The sequence below is a fragment of the Phocoena sinus genome, chromosome 8 (assembly GCF_008692025.1).
Source record: "Phocoena sinus isolate mPhoSin1 chromosome 8, mPhoSin1.pri, whole genome shotgun sequence".
NCBI classification, from domain to species: domain Eukaryota; kingdom Metazoa; phylum Chordata; class Mammalia; order Artiodactyla; family Phocoenidae; genus Phocoena; species Phocoena sinus.
Window position 1 is genome coordinate 105293985 of NC_045770.1, and position 16740 is coordinate 105310724.

Here is a 16740-nt window from a genome sequence, read left to right on the forward strand (position 1 = left end):
TAATACAAGTGGCTTTACAAATGGCTTGTATCCTTTATTTGTAGACTTATCAGGTCTTAACGAGGTGATTTCTGTTTTATTCTACAGCATTCTACATGGGGAAAATGCATGCTGTAGTGATACAACAAGTTGGTGAAGTGCCCAAGGTCTTGAAATATGCCATTCCTCACGTCAAACATCTAGATTACTTCTTTCCCAATATTTAAGTTGAGGTGCAGCACACATAACATACAATTTGCCCTCTTAGACATCGGTAAGTGTACAGTTCAGTGGCATGAAGTACATTCACATTCCTGTGCAACCATCACCATCTTCTACCTCCAGGACTGCTCATCCCATAAAGCTGACACTCCGTGCCCTTTAAACACTAACTCCCCGTTCCCCATCCTCCAGCCCCGGGCACCCACCAGGATACTGTGTCCCTATGAATCTGACTTCTCTAGGGACCTCACAGCAGTAACATCATACAATATTTGTCTTTTTTGACTGGCTTATTTCACTTAGCAGAAAGTCCTCCAGGTTCAGCCATGTTGTAACATGTCAGAATCTCCTTTTTATCAAAGCTGAATAACATCTGATTGCAGGTATATGCCACACTCTGCTCGTCCATTCATCCATCAAAAACATCTATGTATTTTTAACCATTTGGAAAAGGAGTCCATCTAGGTGAGTCAGCTCAGACAACGAGAAACCTGAGACACTGCCTGCTCCAGAGAAGCCTTTAACACAAAGGTTTTCACCTGCTAAACCGAGATGGGAAATTTCTCGTCTGCACCTAACCAACTGTACTTTGCTGAAAACCAAAAAAGCCACTGAAACCTCTGCAAACTGTCCACAAGTAACATGGCGCAAAGCCCAGCACACACAGGACTTAGTCTCCCTAAGGTTCAGGGCCTGCAAGGAAAATAGAAGACAGCGTAATATCAAAATAGCTACTGAATTTAGAGCACAAACAAGAAAAAAGGAGACCTTTGCAAAATTTCTTCTAACCATCTAAAATTCAACTTGAAACGACCACAGCTCAGGGGGAAAAAAGCACTTCAGTAAAATGACAGCATAATACACAGTAATCAGGAACAGGTGTCAACTCCCAGCTCTCTCAACACCAAGTCTACAGGCACAGTTACGAGAACAGGCTTTGTCCCAGGTGGGCTGCTGGCTCTGCAGACAGCTGCATGGTCTTGGGCAAATTACTCTGTAAGATGGTGTAAGAGTATCTAGTAGGGGTCTGTGAAGATTACAGGAGATAATGTCAGTTGTTTATTATCAATCTTTAAGAGTGTGTGGGGGCTTCCCTGGTGGCGCAGTGGTTGAGAGTCCGCCTGCCAACGCAGGGGACGCGGGTTTGTGCCCCGGTCCGGGAAGATCCCACATGCTGTGGAGTGGCTGGGCCCATGAGCCATGGCCGCTGAGCCTGCACATCCAGAGCCTGTGCTCCGCAACGGGAGAGGCCACAGCAGTGAGAGGCCCGTGTACAGCAAAAAAAAAAAAAAAAAAAAAAGAGTGTGTGGGACAGCTTCCCTGGTGGCACAGTGGTTAAGAATCCGCCTGCCAATGCAGGGGGCACGGGTTCGAGCCCTGGTCCCGGAGGATCCCACATGCCACGGAGCAACTAAGCCCGTGAGCCACAACTACTGAGCCCGTGTGCCACAACTACTGAAGCCCGCATGCTGCAACTGCTGAAGCCCATGCGCCTAGAGCCCATGCTCTGCAACAAGAGAAGCCACCGCAATGAGAAGCCCAAGAACCACATGAAGAATAGCCCCCGCTCGCCGCAACTAGAGAAAGCCTGGGCACAGCAACAAAGACCCAACACAGCCAAAAATAAATAAAATAAATAAATTTATTTTAAAAAAAAAAGAGTGTGCAGGGCAGAGAAAAGCTCGGTCTTCAGTCCTCTGCTCCAGGCTACTCAACCTCAGCACTGTCCACATTCAGGGCATGGAGAGGAAGTGCTGTCCTGAGCACTGTAGGATGTCGAGCAGTATCCCTGCCCTCTACCCACTAGATGCCAGTAATACCACCACCACCACCACCACGAAATCGTGACAATCAAAAATGTGTCCGGGGGCTTCCCTGGTGGCGCAGTGGTTGAGAGTCCGCCTGCCGATGCAGGGGACGCGGGTTCGTGCCCCGGTCCGGGAGGATCCCATGTGCCGTGGAGCGGCTGGGCCCGTGAGCCATGGCTGCTGAGCCTGCGCGTCTGGAGCCTGTGCTCTGCAACGGGAGAGGGCACAACAGTGAGAGGCCCGCGTACCGCAAAAAAAAAAATGGGCGGAAGATCCAAGCAACCACCTGAGCAAGGAAGATACACAGATGGCAAGTAAGCATAGGAAAAGATGCTCAACAGCATTTGCCATTAGAGAATCACAAATTAAAACAAGATACTACTACACACCTACTAGAATGGCCAAAACCCAGAATACTGACAACACCAAATGCTGGAGGATGTGGAACAAAAGGAACTCATTCATTGCTGGTGGCGATGCAAAATGGTGCAGCCCCTTTGGAAGATGGTTTGGCAGTTTCTTACCAAACTAAACACACTCTTACCATATAATCCAGCACCTGGGCGTGTTGGTATTTACCCAAATGAACTGAATACATGTCCAGAGAAAAACCTGCACACAGATGTTCATAACAGCTGTATTCCTGTCAAAACTTGGAAGCAATCAAGACATCCTTCAGGGACTTCTCTGGCGGTCCAGTGGTTAAGATTTCACCTTCCAATGCAGGGGGTACATGTTTGATCCCTTGTCGGGGAGCTAAGATGCCACATGCCTTGGGGCCAAAAAACCAAAACATAGAACAGAAGCAATATTGTAACAAATTCAGTAAAGACTTAAAAAAAAAAAGATATCCTTCAGCAGGCAAATGGATAAACCGTGGTACACCCATACAATGGAATATGATTCAGCACTAAAACAAAATATACTATCAAGCCATGAAAAGACACGGAGCAAACTTAAATGCATATTATTAAATGAAAGAAGACAATCTGAAAAGGCTATACTGTATGATTCCAACCATATGACATTCTAGAAAAGGCAAAACTATGGAGACACTAAAAAGATCAGGGTTTGAGGGGAGGGAGGGATAAATCGGCAGAGGACAGAGGACTTTTTGGGCCACAAGGCTATTCTGTAGGATCCTACAATGGTGGATATAGTACACATCATTATACATTTGTCCAAACCTGTACAAGGTACACCGCCAAGAGTGAACCCTAATGTAAACTGTGGACTTTGGGTGATAATGATGTGTCAGTGTAGGTTCGTGGACTGTGACAAATGTACCACTGCAGGAGAAGAATGAGGTCAACAGTGAGAGGCTGTGGGGGGAGGGGGGTATAATGGGAACTCTGTACTTTCTGCCCAATTTGGTTGTGAATCTAAAACTGCTCTAAAAAAAGTTAAGTTTATTAATTTTTTTTAAAAAAGAAGTAAGGCCCCTTGAGGGACCAAATTTTCAGTGTGTAGTAAAAACAAAGTGTAAATGAAACTTTATCTTGAAAAATGAAACAGTATTATTTATGTCTTTACATGTAACATAATTTAGATTATCAAAGTAACTATGTACATATAAAGGAAATCAAGTAGGGAGTTTTGGCATAATTTTTCCAAAACCCTTTAAGATAGCACCATAAAGCACAATTCACTCCTTCTTTGACTTTTACTGTATACTTTTGCAAACACAGCTGAGGACTTTGCCAGTCTTTTCAAGGCCCTCTCTGTCTTTTGATACTTAAATGATCTGATTTTGAAGGGCCCATGGTACCATCTATCCTATCATTTCTCAACTCGTAGTGGGTCTGTGGGGAGATGTGTGTAAAACTTTAATAGTCCACAAACATTTCTTTCATCAAACTTCATGATATCTTGCATCTTTTGCAAGATTTACAATTTCATTTCACAACTCACTGTGACTGTTCTATCCACCAGCAATGAGCGTGATAATAACAAACACTGATTTGACGGGCAGAGACAGAAGCTAGTGTTCAGCTGTGATGTCCGGGCATGGACAAAATTTCCAAGTGGTCAGTACATTAATGACAATTTTCATGTTACGGTAATTTTTATCTTTCCCTATACCACTCATAGCTGGAGGGACTCAGGCAACCAGTAGTCTGATTACAAAGAGCCCTATCATCACATTAGGAGGACAGCAAAGAAGCCAATCTAAGCTAAAATCCAGGTGCTAAAGTCAGGCACTCTTCTACTACTGGAGATACAAAGATGAACACGACATGCCCTCTAGGAATTCAATCTAACAGACTTGAATGAATGAACACACACAATGTGGTAAGTGCTGTGACATAAAGGTGTGTATGCATGAAGTGCTATGGAAGAAACCTAAACGAGGAAGAAACTAATTCTCTCTGGCTCTCTAAGTTAGGCCTCGAAGGAGGTATTTTAAAAGCAGACACCAGGGGGTTTCCCTGGTGGCGCAGTGGTTAAGAATCCGCCTGCTGGTGTAAGGGACACAGGTTGGAGCCCTGGTCCAGGAAGATCCCACATGCCGCGGAGCAACTAAGCCCGCGCGCCTAGAGCCGGTGCTCCGCAGCAAGAGAAGCCACCGCAATGAGAAGCCCACACACCGCAACAAAGAGTAGCCCCTGGTCACCGCAACTAAAAGAAAGCCCATGTGCAGCAACAAGGACCCAACGCAGCCAAAAATTAAATAAATAAATAAATTTATTTAAAAAAAAAAAAAAAAAAAGGCAGACACCAGGCTGCCAGGCAGAGTGTAGGAGCAAAGAAAGGTCTGGAGACTGAAAACACAAAGCTCATTCAAGAAGTGCAAGAACAAGTGTAACTAGCTCACTGTTAGTTGCTGCTGGTTAGGGGAAAGGAATGATTTTAAAACAGGAACAAAAAAAGAACCACCCTGGAAAATTAAGGCTGGGCCCCAAGTATAAGCCATGCAAACAAGTTTGGATTTTATTCTCCAGCTACAGGACGCCACAGCAAACTTTTAAACAAAGGAGTCAGGATATTTGAGAAATCCCTGGCAATGGGATATAGAATGGAGGGGAGGTGGCCACCCAAAGCACACGGATATCCACAGGTGCCTCCTGTTACAGGGTCTAAGCAAGGACAGCGGGCCTGGGGCAGACCGGAGGTGTGGGCACAAGAGCAGTTCACTAGGGTTTAGTTGCCACCAAGTGCTGAGGAGGGCTTTCTGAGCCAATGCAAAGGGTGAGAAATAACCCTGAGGCACCAGCCAGCTGCTGTTAATAACTCAAAGAAAAGAAGCAGGAGAAACATATTCCAGGGTGGGGAGGGGCAGAAGGGTCAAGCGTGGGACGGACGGGATGGGCTGTGCTGAGGCGGGCACCCAGCAAAGAGCCGGGGCTGGAGAGACGGATCAGGAACACGTGACAGCCAGAACCTGTTCATGGACTGGCTATGGAGGGCCACTGAATTTCAACCAAGTGTATATCTTTCCCCACTTGAACTACCTCTTTTGCCTTTTTTTTAAAGCTAGGCATCACCCACTTTCCCATATCCTAAATCACCTCTTTTCTCCTTGTTAAACTCATTCCATAACTACATTTTATTCCAGAAAACAGGACTGAGGCAGTGTATCACACCATACAACATTATTTTAAAAGGTCCACCAAACCAAAAGGAAAGCTGTGTCTTCCAAGACCACTGATTCCTGGAGAAAACAAACAAAACATCCTTGATGAAATAAAAATTCATATTTTAAGGCAAGACAAGAAAAATTTAAACATAAAATTTTTCTCTGCCCATTTGGCCTCCTCCCTCCCCTCTGGCAGGCATCGCACATCTGCATTATGTGTTAAGCAGACCTCCCCAAGGACAGAAATACCTGCTCAACCATAAAGACCAAGTTTTCTTCTTCCGGAGCCAACCATGTAACTCCTTTCCCAATCCTGTTAGGGGTCACAATGACCCACCACTCACTCACCTTGCACTTGAAGACATCTTTGGTGAACTTCACATACAATGCCAGTATATTATTTCCCTTAAAGACAGCAGCTGGCCCAGAACAGACTGGTCAGACGACCTGGGGTGATACTGGGCCAAACCTAATGGAAGTTCTTAGCTTAAATACTTACTTACGATCTTATTAATGTCACTAGCTATATTACCAGTATTCTGCCTATTTTACAAGATTACTGTTTCTTGCATTACCAAGGGTGTGACTAAGCCTCCAATAAAATTAATGATGATTAGCCAACTTGAAATGATTGACCAAACTTATAGTTCTATAAGACCAACGATTATAATAGTATAGCTCTAGATATGGGAAGAAGCAACAAGAAGGAACCTTTGGGGTTTCCCTGGTGGCGCAGCGGTTAAGAAGCCACCCGCCAATGCAGGGGACACAGGTTTGAGCCCTGGTCCGGGAAGATCCCACATGCCGCGGAGCAAGTAAGCCCAGGCGCCACAACTACTGAGCCTGCGCTCTAGAGCCCGCGAGCCACAACTACCGAGTCCGTGTGCCACAACTACTGAAGCCTGCGTGCCTAGAACCCGTGCTCTGCAATAAGAGAAGCCACAGCAACGAGAAGCCCGCGAACCGCAACGAAGAGTAGCCCCTGCTTGCCACAACTAGAGAAAGCCTGTGCACAGCAATAAAGACCCAATGCAGCCAAAAATAAATAATTAAAAAAAATTTTTTTTTAAAAAAAGAAGGAAACTTTTCCTGGAGCATAACAGACTACTAAGATAGGTGGTCCAGAGGCTTTTCGCTACTGTTAACAGGGCCTAGTCCACTAACAGCACACTGAGTGGCCTATCAACAAAATCCTCCCCTGACCTGGGAATGAGCATTCTTAACGCAGTGGGACAGACTGGTCACGAAATGCCTGCCAAACCTTGGCTGAAATTACAACCAAAAGGGCAGGGACTGCAGAATAAAGAATCCTGCCCACTATCCAGTTCAACAAGAATCCAATCATTGGCCACTGTAGTCGCTGACTTACAGTATACACCCTGAAAGGAATTCAGGGCAAAGATCAGGATGAAGTGCTCTGTGCCCTCAGAAAAATGACAGAACGGACCCTCAGAGAGCGACTATAGTCTCTGCAGACATTTTTGCACCTCCCCACACTTAGAAAGGCACTAAGAGCATTAACTAAGAAGTCATTCCTCATGACTAGCAGCCACCTTCTGCTGAGATGTGAGCTCGACTGCACGCACCCCCTGTGCAACAATCACATATATTCGGGCCCCCCGTTACCTCTTCAGAGCAGTTCTCAGAGCTCTCTGAGAGGCTGTCTCCGGGTTATAATCCTCAGTCTGATGTGAACAAAATTTTCCATTTCCTTCTTAGATCGGCTGCCGATTAGTTTTTTCATCGGCATCCTCAAAGCTTTTAGAATGTCAGGTTTGAGCAAAAACACAAAGGTTTATCTAATGAGTGACACTCCCCGGAAAAGCACCTCAAAAACATCTTACAGCTGGATCCAGGGAATCCGAAACGTTTTCATAGGCAACAGGCAAGAGCACTGGAGTAGGAGGTGGGTTCAAGAGACCTGGCAGCTCACTGTGATGTCAGCACAGAGCCACTGACCTCAGGCAAGTCACTGCCCCTCTACGTTTTCCACTTTACAGCTGGACGACCTGAAGATCACATGGCCTCGGATGATCTTCTCACTGAGAATTTTCAGGCCTAACTAAGTGTGATAGTTTGGGAGACAGTTTCATTTCAGGAAAAAAAAAAAGGTTTCATTAAGCAATTCTTTGGTTTTCTTTTCTCTTTCTACCTTTATGATTCTCACTGCTCCTAGGCATATCTGTAAGAGAGGCCACAGGCACAAAAAGAAAGTGAAGCTCAGTTAACTTTGCTGCAATTGCGGCTCTGGCGAAGCACTGGGCAGAGAAAAGGAATCAAATGACTACAACTGGATTTGGGGCTTAACGGTGGCAGCCAGCCAGCCAGCCAGTTTCTAGATACTGCGCTCAACCTGGTCAACCAGTTACAAGAAAATTAGCAGAAAAAGAAAACATTTTTTTTTTTTTTGCGGTACGTGGGCCTCTCACTGCTGTGGCCTCTCCCGTTGCGGAGCACAGGCTCCGGACGCGCAGGCTCAGCGGCCATGGCTCACGGGCCCAGCCGCTCCGCGGCACGTGGGATCTTCCCGGACCAGGGCACGAACCCGCGTCCCCTGCATCGGCAGGCGGACTCTCAACCACCCCGCCACCAAGGAAGCCCAAGAAAACACATTTTTAAAGGTCTCAATAGAAGTAAGCCCACTAAATGTTAAGTGATCATCTCAGGGGAGCAGGATGGACAAAAACCAAGTTTATCTTTTGCTGTTAAGTCTGAATACATACACGCTTACTTTTTTTGTAATTTAAACTTATGATTAGTTTTTTTAAGCTTAAAAGAGGGGGGGAAATTCTTTCTACCTCACTCTTAGTTATTTTTTGAGCCACACATCCTAACTTTGGCTGGTCACACACCTTCATGTCTGAGCGGTTAGCGGGGAACTAACAAACGTCACCCCTTCACGGGTAAAAAATGTCTCTTTCAGTGGGCAAAACCTAATCATGGACTTGAAAGCTAAAAGTAAGTCACCAAGTGATTTTTTTAAGCCAGCCAAAACATCCCTCCTTCATTCAAGGCCCTAAACCCAAAGGGACTTGCTAGACACAGTTTAAGCTTCTGGACAAAATGTACTTTGTGATTGAACAGTACCGTTCTCCTTAGAAGAGACCTATTTTGCCACGAAAACGGCATGTTTTCAACAGCCTGCCTTCTGGAGGGTCTTCGGGGGCCCGTTTCACGGGATTTGGCCTGGATTTCACAAAGGCTCCTGAAAGGTGGCTTCGCGGGTCGCAGAGCCCCCCGGCCCCGCCCCCGACCTCAGACTCCGCCCCCGGCCAGCGTCACCCGACCGCGTCCGCGAAGCCCTCCCTCCCTCACGCCCGCCCCGGCGCGCCGCCGACACCGACCTGATGACACTGATGTGGAACTGGTCCTCGCGAAGGCCCCGCCAGGCGCCGGACAGGAACTCCTTGCACCACAGATAGGCCCTGCGCCGCGTCCTGGGCTCGGGCTGATCGTCGGCCGGCGGCGGCGGGGGCAGCGGCAGCGGCAGCGGCGGCGGCGGCGGCGGCGGGGGCAGCGCGAGCTGCGGCTGTCGCCCGCCCAGCTGCTTGGGTTCGAGGTCACTGGCGGCGTCGCGCTGCTGCCCCACGCCGGGCGCCGGGGTCGCGCTGCCGCTGCCGCAGCTCAGCAACAGCCCGAGCGGCGAGGGCTCCGCCTCGCTCCCGTTGCAGAACTTGGTCTTCATGCCGGGCAGGCGGCCGAGGAGGCGCGGTCGGCCGCAACACGAGAGCGCGAGGCTCAGGATCCGGCTAGACGCCCCTCTCACGGAGACCGGGCGCGGAGGCCGCTCGCCCGCTCGCTGACTGGCAGGCCGGGGGCGGCGGCGGTTGGGGGGCCGGCGGGCGGTCGCGGGGCGGCGGCGGCGGCGGCGGCGGCGTGGAGGCGGCAAGCGGCGGGCGACGGCGGCGCTCGGCTGATTCTGCTGGCCGTGGCGCTCGCTCCTGTACTGCCGCCGCACGAGGAGCGCTGTTCGCGTCACAGCCCGCCCTCGCGCTCGCCGCTGATTGGCCGCCGTCCGTCGGCCTGGCGCATCACAACCACCTCCCCCCTCGCCCCGCCGCCTCCCCATTGGCTGCGGCAGCACACGGCCTCCCCCCGCCGTCTCGTTTCCTGCGGCCTCGGGAGGCGGGGCCTCGAGGGGGCGGAGCGTCGAGCCGGTGCGGGGGTCGCGAGAATGGAGAAAGCTAGCGAGGTGGGGGCGGGTGGGCTCCCCGAGTGGGGGCGGGGGCTACGCGGCCCTTGAACCTCGGGGGAGCCAGAACTTGGCTTTGGTGGCTGAAACTTTGTTTGACCCCTCGAATCCTGCAGGACATCAGAGGCCGGGGCCAGGCAGCGGGCAGTTAAGAAGCCGGTCCCTGGAGGCTGGCTTCTCTTTCCGCATGACCTTGAGGCGAGGCACCTCCTTCTGCAGCTCCGTGCCTGTGTTTTTATAACACTTCCCAGCGCCGGCTCAGCTCCCTGCGAGGCGCGGCCACGCCCCGTCCAAGCTGGAGCCTGAGAAATTATTGTCCACGGGTCACAAACCGAGGCCCGAAAGGGGGAAGAAGCGACTGGCTCAAGGCCGCAGAGCTGGCCGCGGAGCCCTCTGAAGCCTCCTGCAGCCTCAGTTTCCCTGTCCGTGGTGCTGAGGATGCCAGGGCCTAGAGGGTCGGGGCGGGCGGAGCGGCATCCCCGCAGCCGCCCTGAGTACTGGCCAAAGGTGAGTGCCTCGGGGCTGCTGGCTTTGTGGCTGCCGCCCCGCCCGCCCCCACGCTGGAGGCAGCCCCGTGACTGTGACTAACGCACCTTTGCCCGCGGAGGGGAGGCAAGGGCCCCTGCTCGCATTTACCACATTTACTGCCCCATGTCCCTCACTCCTCTCACCCCGCCGCCCCAATCCTTTCCGAAAGCATTTGGAGTATAGATAAATTTTTAAATTACAGATCCTGTTTTTACCGGGCATGAGTTGGGACAAGAGGGTTCCCTGGCTGCTTAGGAAATTCAGCGCCTGGCATGCAGGAAATGGCTTCTACGTGGGGATTTCACAGTCTTCGGGAAGAAAACATCTCTCTTTAGCAGTGTGCACTTGGCTGAACTTGCTCCAAGAAAAATGCGCTCATTGAACAAAAGGATTATGATGAAAGGGGGCTTTTGTCACGGCAGCTGTGGAGGTGGGCCTGGACATTGAACTGGAGGGAGCTGGGAGCCATCCAGCATGGAGGAGGGGGCAGAGTAGGAGTCCCATTGGATGTTGGAAAAGCTGAGAAATCAAGGTCTCCAGTCAGGCCATTTAGATAAGGGAGACAAGGACTTTGTCTAAAAATACCAGCCCTCAAATGGTGGGGCTGTGTCTACGGTCTGCCCAGGTGACGGGCCTTTATCCCACTGTCCCGTGACAGCAGCCTGGTAATCCCAGAGGAACGCCAGAAACCTGGCCAGGAGGAAGGGGCACAGGAAGTAGGGGTTGAGCCTCTGTCATTTCAAGCCTGGTTTAGGCTACTAGAACCCACAGACCCCTTTATGGGATTGCAGTTCCCTGTGGGAATAAAAAATTGCCTAATTAAAAGTGTTGGAAAGTTATATCTGTTACTGCTTCCATTTAATGGATATGAAGACTGAGTCCTGCGGAGGCTGAAGAACTCAGGTGAGGCCCCTTGGCTAAGGTGAGGAGCCAGGCAGGTGACCTGGCTCCTTTGTGTGAAGAGCACCGTGTCCATATGGACAAAACTTCCCTCCCCTACAGTCAAACTAAAGTCCTGGACTTAGCTCTCAATGGCCCATCCTTGGCCTGGCCAGTCAGGGCCCACCCTTAGCACCGGCATGATCAATTCCATGCAACACCTCCGAAGCAGAAACTGAGGAGCTTGGCATATAGTAATGCTAAAATATTAGGTTTTACATTAGGGGTGTTTGAGCTAGTTGAGAAGGCATCTCTACCAGGCAGTCAGGAGGCTCAGGCTGCTTACCTCTGCAAGGGGCATAATAATATCAACTTTCCAGAGTCATCTGTGATGGTGTATACAGCACACGGTAGGTGCTCAGGAAAAGTGCCAGGCATATCACCAGCCGAAGGAGAAATCCAGAAAGGCAAATATGCCCATGACCCTTGAGGCAGCAACCCCATTCTCAAGACTGCCGCCCAAGAAAAGAAGTCATCGACAGCAAAAAGCCCTGTGCATAAAACTGGCCATCACCGTGTTCTCTCACTGAAGAAAGCTGGAAATAACCTAAATGTTTGTCTAGTGCCCTGGACTGGGCTAGAAAGGATGTTGGTGTATCAGACAGTAGTGAAGTTGATAAGCAGGGTTCATTTTCCACACATTTCTCAAGTGCCTTCAGTGTGCCAGCCAGAGGACTTGGCAGTACTGGGCAGTGAGGAAACCAGCTATGCCTGGCCCCTGCTCCAATCTGGACTAGCAGTACTGCCCACCCCACGCCACCCTCTCCCTCTCCCTCTCCCCTCACCCTTGTTAGTTGCTCTATTGTGTATTGTCTGTGTCCCCACCGGACTGCAACCTCCAGGAGAGCAGGGACCTAAGTGTCTTGTTCTCCATCACAGTGCCCAGCAGGCCCTGAGGTTTGTAGGCCCTCGGAAGTATTTGCTGAACCAATGAAGTCCTGGCTCAGCACTTCCTAACTGTATGACTCTGGGTTGAGCCTCAGTTTCCTCAGCTGTAACACGGGGGTTGTAATCCGCAGGGCACAGGGTCGTTGTGAGGGAGAGCGAGAGGACGTACCGGAAGTGTGCGGTGAGCAGGACCCCCCGCCCCGTATTGTTGTTACGTGCAACGTGCTGCATGGCGTGGCTTCTCGGCCAGCAGCTGGCATTCGGCGATGAATAATGCACACACTTGAAGCAACTCAGCCTCGGAAGACAATGTCATATGAGAAAAGAATGCAAACTGGAATGTACGTTCTGATGACCAAAATGTGATCATTTGTGCACAGCTGGACGAAGCTTGGAGAGAAATTTGCTATGGCAGCCACTGGTGCTGGAGAGAGTGTGTTCCAAGTGTAAAATCTTTTCTTCTAGGACATCGGAAAAAATTGTCCAAAAGCTCCTTGATGCTGAATTCTGAGAGCAGACACACGGTGTGGGTGATGTGCCTTGGACAGATTAGGGGCGGGAGGTTAGGGGGTCCCTGTCCAGTCTCTGACATTCCTGCAGACTGGTTCCTCTGGTCTGGCCTGAGGAACGTGGCAGAGGAGTCACCAGGGCCACTGGGCAGACCCGGGGCCTCCCCCAAGGAACAAAGGGATCCACTCAGGGGCCCCAGCCCTGCCACCAGCTCCAGCTGCAAGGCCTGCAAGGCTTCGTGCGTCTACCTCCTCTCAAAAGAGAGGGGCCGCTTGTCAAGCACTTGGTAGGAGCGGGCCCTGTGCAAGCACCTTACTTGTATCCAGCATCTTGGAACTTTCACTGCCAGCAGTGTGGTGAGTGTAATTAGCACTTCGTCTCTCAGGTGAGAATGGTTTACCAGGAGGTAAAACCATTTGTCCAAGGCAGGCAGCTAGTAAGGACAGGACCCAGGACCCACCCAGGACTCTGCTCTCTGAATGTAGGAGAACCCCATCCTTCTGCCCCAAAAACACCTTTGACCCAGAAAGTCCAAGGCACTTGGCACAGTGGGAGTTCCCTAGAGGGCTGGAGGACAGCCCTGTGTCTGTGGACAGGTGGGACTTTTCCATTCTTTGAGGCTCCTAGCACTTTCAAAAATGAAGAAATGCGGGCATAACTTTTTTTTATTGCTCCTCACAAATACATTTTTTCCAAATGGAAGGTTTGTGGCAACCCTGCATAGAGCAAGTCCATTGGTAGCATTTTTCCAACGGCATTTGTTCACTTCCTGTCTGTGTCCCGTTTTGGTAATGTTGGCAGTATTTCAGACTTTTATTATATTTGCCCCTGTGATCTGTGATCAGTGATCTTTGATGTTTTTGTGGACAAAAAATATTGCCCGCTATTTCAGTAAGGACAGCTGTGCTCACCACCCCCTCCCAAGCTACACTCAAGACCCGGCACCCCAACTTCAGCTCTGAGCCTTAAAATATTAATGTGAGCTCAGAGAGATCAATGGACTGAAATCCTACCTGCTCAAGGTTGGGTTACAAAGCAGAAACACAGATGTAGAGAACAAACGTATGGACACCAAGCGGGGGTGGGGGAGGTGAATTGGGAGATTGGGATTGACATATATATACTTATATGTATAAAATAGATAACTAATAAGAACCTGCTGTATAAAAAAAATAAGAAAAAAAAAAAAAAGATTGGGTTACAGCCCTGCCAGCAGTGTGACATGGAACTGGGCCCCTTCACTCAGTGCCTGGGTTTGGCCCCAGTCCAGGATGCTCTGTCAGCTAGAGACTTGGCAGGCCAGCAGCTTCCAGAGGTCTCAGCCTTTCTCAGAGGCATCCTTCTACCATACACCTAGCCTCAATGCTTCAAGGCCACAGGTAGGACCTAGGGCCCAGAGAGTTTAATGAAAGCAGGTGACTTGTATGCCCATGCGTCCAGTGGATGGGACAGGCCCTCGCCCCATACCCCATATGCAGGTATCCTGAGTATATAGCATTAGACGTAAAAACCTGTCTTTGGAACTTTTGCCTCCATCAGCTGTGTGACCTAGGACAAGTTACCTACCCCTCTGTGCCAGATGGAGATAATTGTTCCTACCCTACAAGTTTGTCGGGGGGAGTCACGGAAGCCAGCAGGGAAAGGGCTGGGCTCAAAGTCAAGGACACACAAAGGGTAGCTGTGCCCTTCTACTGATTGTTCTCTAGATTCCCAGAGACTGGCAGAGAGCAGCCATCATCTGTTGTTAGTAAGAGTGGCCCTGCAGCAACTCATCCCAAGTACCATGAGGGAAGCAAAGCCTGCAGGAACTCTGGCGATGCAGGGCCTCCCAGAAGTCTACCAGGGCCTGGGGACTTTTCCATTCTTTGAGGCTCCTAGCACTTTCAAAAATGAAGAAATGCGGGCATAACTTGTTTTATTGCTCTTCACAAATACATTTTTTCCAAATGGAGGGTTTGTGGCAACCCTGCACGGAGCAAGTCTATTGGTAGCATTTTTCCAACAGCATTTGTTCACTTCATGTCTGTGTCACGTTTTGGTCATCTTGGCAGTATTTCAAACTTTTATTATTATTATTTTTATATTTGCCACTGTGATCGGTGATCTTTGATGTTTTTGTGGACAAAAAATGTTGCCCGCTATTTCAGTAAAAAACAAATGTTGTGGCCATCAAGCCATCAACCACTACCGCCGTCCCCTTGCATCGCACTGTGAGGGGAATTCAGGATGGAGAATAATAGGCTACTGGCCTTAGATAGCTGAGATGCCTGTCAAAGGAATGATTTCAACAAGCCCAGTCTCTTGCATCTTCCCGCACAGAGAAAAGCACTAAAATCATTAACTTGAGATGTCTGGTTTTTGTGATTAGCAGTAATCTTTTGATGTTTGACTATAAGTTTTTTTTTTTTTCCCAACAAAAAAATCCTATATATCCTGGCTCCTTCCTCACCTCTTTGGAATGTTTCCTCAGAGCTCTCTGAGAGGCTGTTTCCCAGACTGTAGTCCTCAGGAAGGTCCCCAAATGAAACATAACTCAGCTCTTAGGTTGTGTATTTTTTCAGTTGACCTTATACTGCAAAAAGATTACCGCTCAGAGAAGGCTCAGATGATGGTTAGCATTTTCTAGCAATAAAGTATTTTTAAAAGTATGTGGATGAAGAATGTCACCTGCCATATTAGTGAACAAAGGATGTTGTGGCTGTCAAACCATCAGCCATTGCAGCTGCACCCAACGGTGCACTCTGAGGGGATTCAGGATGGGAAAGAATAGGATGCTGGCCCTAGGTGCATATCAAAGAAATTACTTCAGTGAGCCCAGACTCTTACATCTTCCCATACACAAAAAAGCGCCAAATTCATTAACTTGAGATGTCTGATTTTCTTTAATTAACAGTAGTCCTTTAATGTTCTGACTACCTGGTTTTTGTTGCAGAAATCCCTATATATCCTGGTTCCTCCCTTACTTCTTCGGAGCGATTCCTCCAAGCTGTCGGAATGTCCTCCCAATAAAACGTAATTCTCAACTTTTAAGCTGTGCGCTTTTTTTCAGTTGACAGGGTGTACACTGTTTTTTTAGACATAATGCTACCACACACTTAATAGACTACAGTAAACTGTAAACATAACTTTTATATGCACTAGGAAACCAAAAAATTCATGTGACTCGCTTTATTGCGATATTCGCTTTATTGAGGTGGTCTGGAACCCAACCTGCAATATTTCCAAGGCATGCTGGTACCTCAACCTAATTATCAAAACTGGGGCATATTTGAAACACTGAATTTGAACGAATCAATGCTTTTAACACATATGCAAAGGGTCCTATACAAGATAATTTTACTGTTCACAAGCTAATAGCAGAATTAATCAAAAATAATTATGGTTTTGGGGGAGCACTGAAGTGGTACGGTGTGAAGAACGTTTTCAAGCCTGACCGTGTCTCTCTGATTATCCTTATTTAGAAATGACACCAGAAATCTAAATCTGAGGCCCTAGGGCACAGGAGGCCCTCCTGGGGCCCCAGTGGTAGACCCTGATAACGACTGTCCATCACTGTCCTGCAGTGACCCCTGGGGCACCCCTGAGTGCATTTCCTGTGTCCCCACAGCAGAGCCTTCCCAAGTCACCTTCCAATTTTGGTGAAAACCTGTCCCGTGGTTTTGTGCCCCACATGCCTTACTTTTATTTTATTTATTTATTTATTTTTGGTTGCACTGGGTCTCCGTTGCTGTGCGCGGGCTTTCTCTAGTTGTGGCGAGCGGGAGCTACTCTTCGTTGCGGTGCACAGGCTTCTCATTGTGGTGGCTTCTCTTGTTGCGGAGCACGGGCTCTAGGCATGCGAACTTCAGTAGTTGTGGCTCGTGGGCTCAGTAGTTGTGGCTCACGGGCTCTAGAGCGCAGGCTCAGTAGTTGTGGCACACAGGCTTAGTTGGTCTGTGGCATGTGGGATCTTCCTGGACCAGGGCTCGAACCTGTGTCCCCTGCATTGGCAAGCGGATTCTTAACCACTGTGCCACCAGGGTAGTCCCTGCTTTACTTTTTTATAACACAATAAATGCAGTTTTTAAAAGATCCCTGTTATGATGGAAGTCACACTG

At 49.1% G+C, this 16740-nt stretch overlaps 1 protein-coding gene and 1 long non-coding RNA gene across 5 annotated transcripts in view; one reads left to right on the plus strand and one right to left on the minus strand.

Annotated features, from left to right (window-relative positions):
• CHKA (choline kinase alpha) overlaps window positions 1–9759 on the minus strand; it is a 61368-nt gene extending 51609 nt beyond the window's left edge. For 2 of the 4 annotated variants that reach the window (XM_032640212.1, XM_032640211.1), the window contains exon 1: window positions 8931–9748. In XM_032640212.1, coding sequence (XP_032496103.1) covers window positions 8931–9655 — 725 coding nt within the window. In that variant the 5' untranslated portion in view covers window positions 9656–9748. Of the gene's footprint in view, window positions 1–8930 lie in introns of all 4 variants that reach the window. The other 2 variants (XM_032640210.1, XM_032640209.1) reach the window with 1 other exon arrangement.
• A 56-nt stretch (window positions 9760–9815) lies between these two features.
• On the plus strand, window positions 9816–11134 carry LOC116757846. Its single transcript, XR_004351100.1, has 2 exons — window positions 9816–10285; window positions 10509–11134. It is a non-coding gene; the product is annotated as an uncharacterized LOC116757846 (long non-coding RNA).
• The last annotated feature ends 5606 nt before the right edge of the window (window positions 11135–16740 follow it).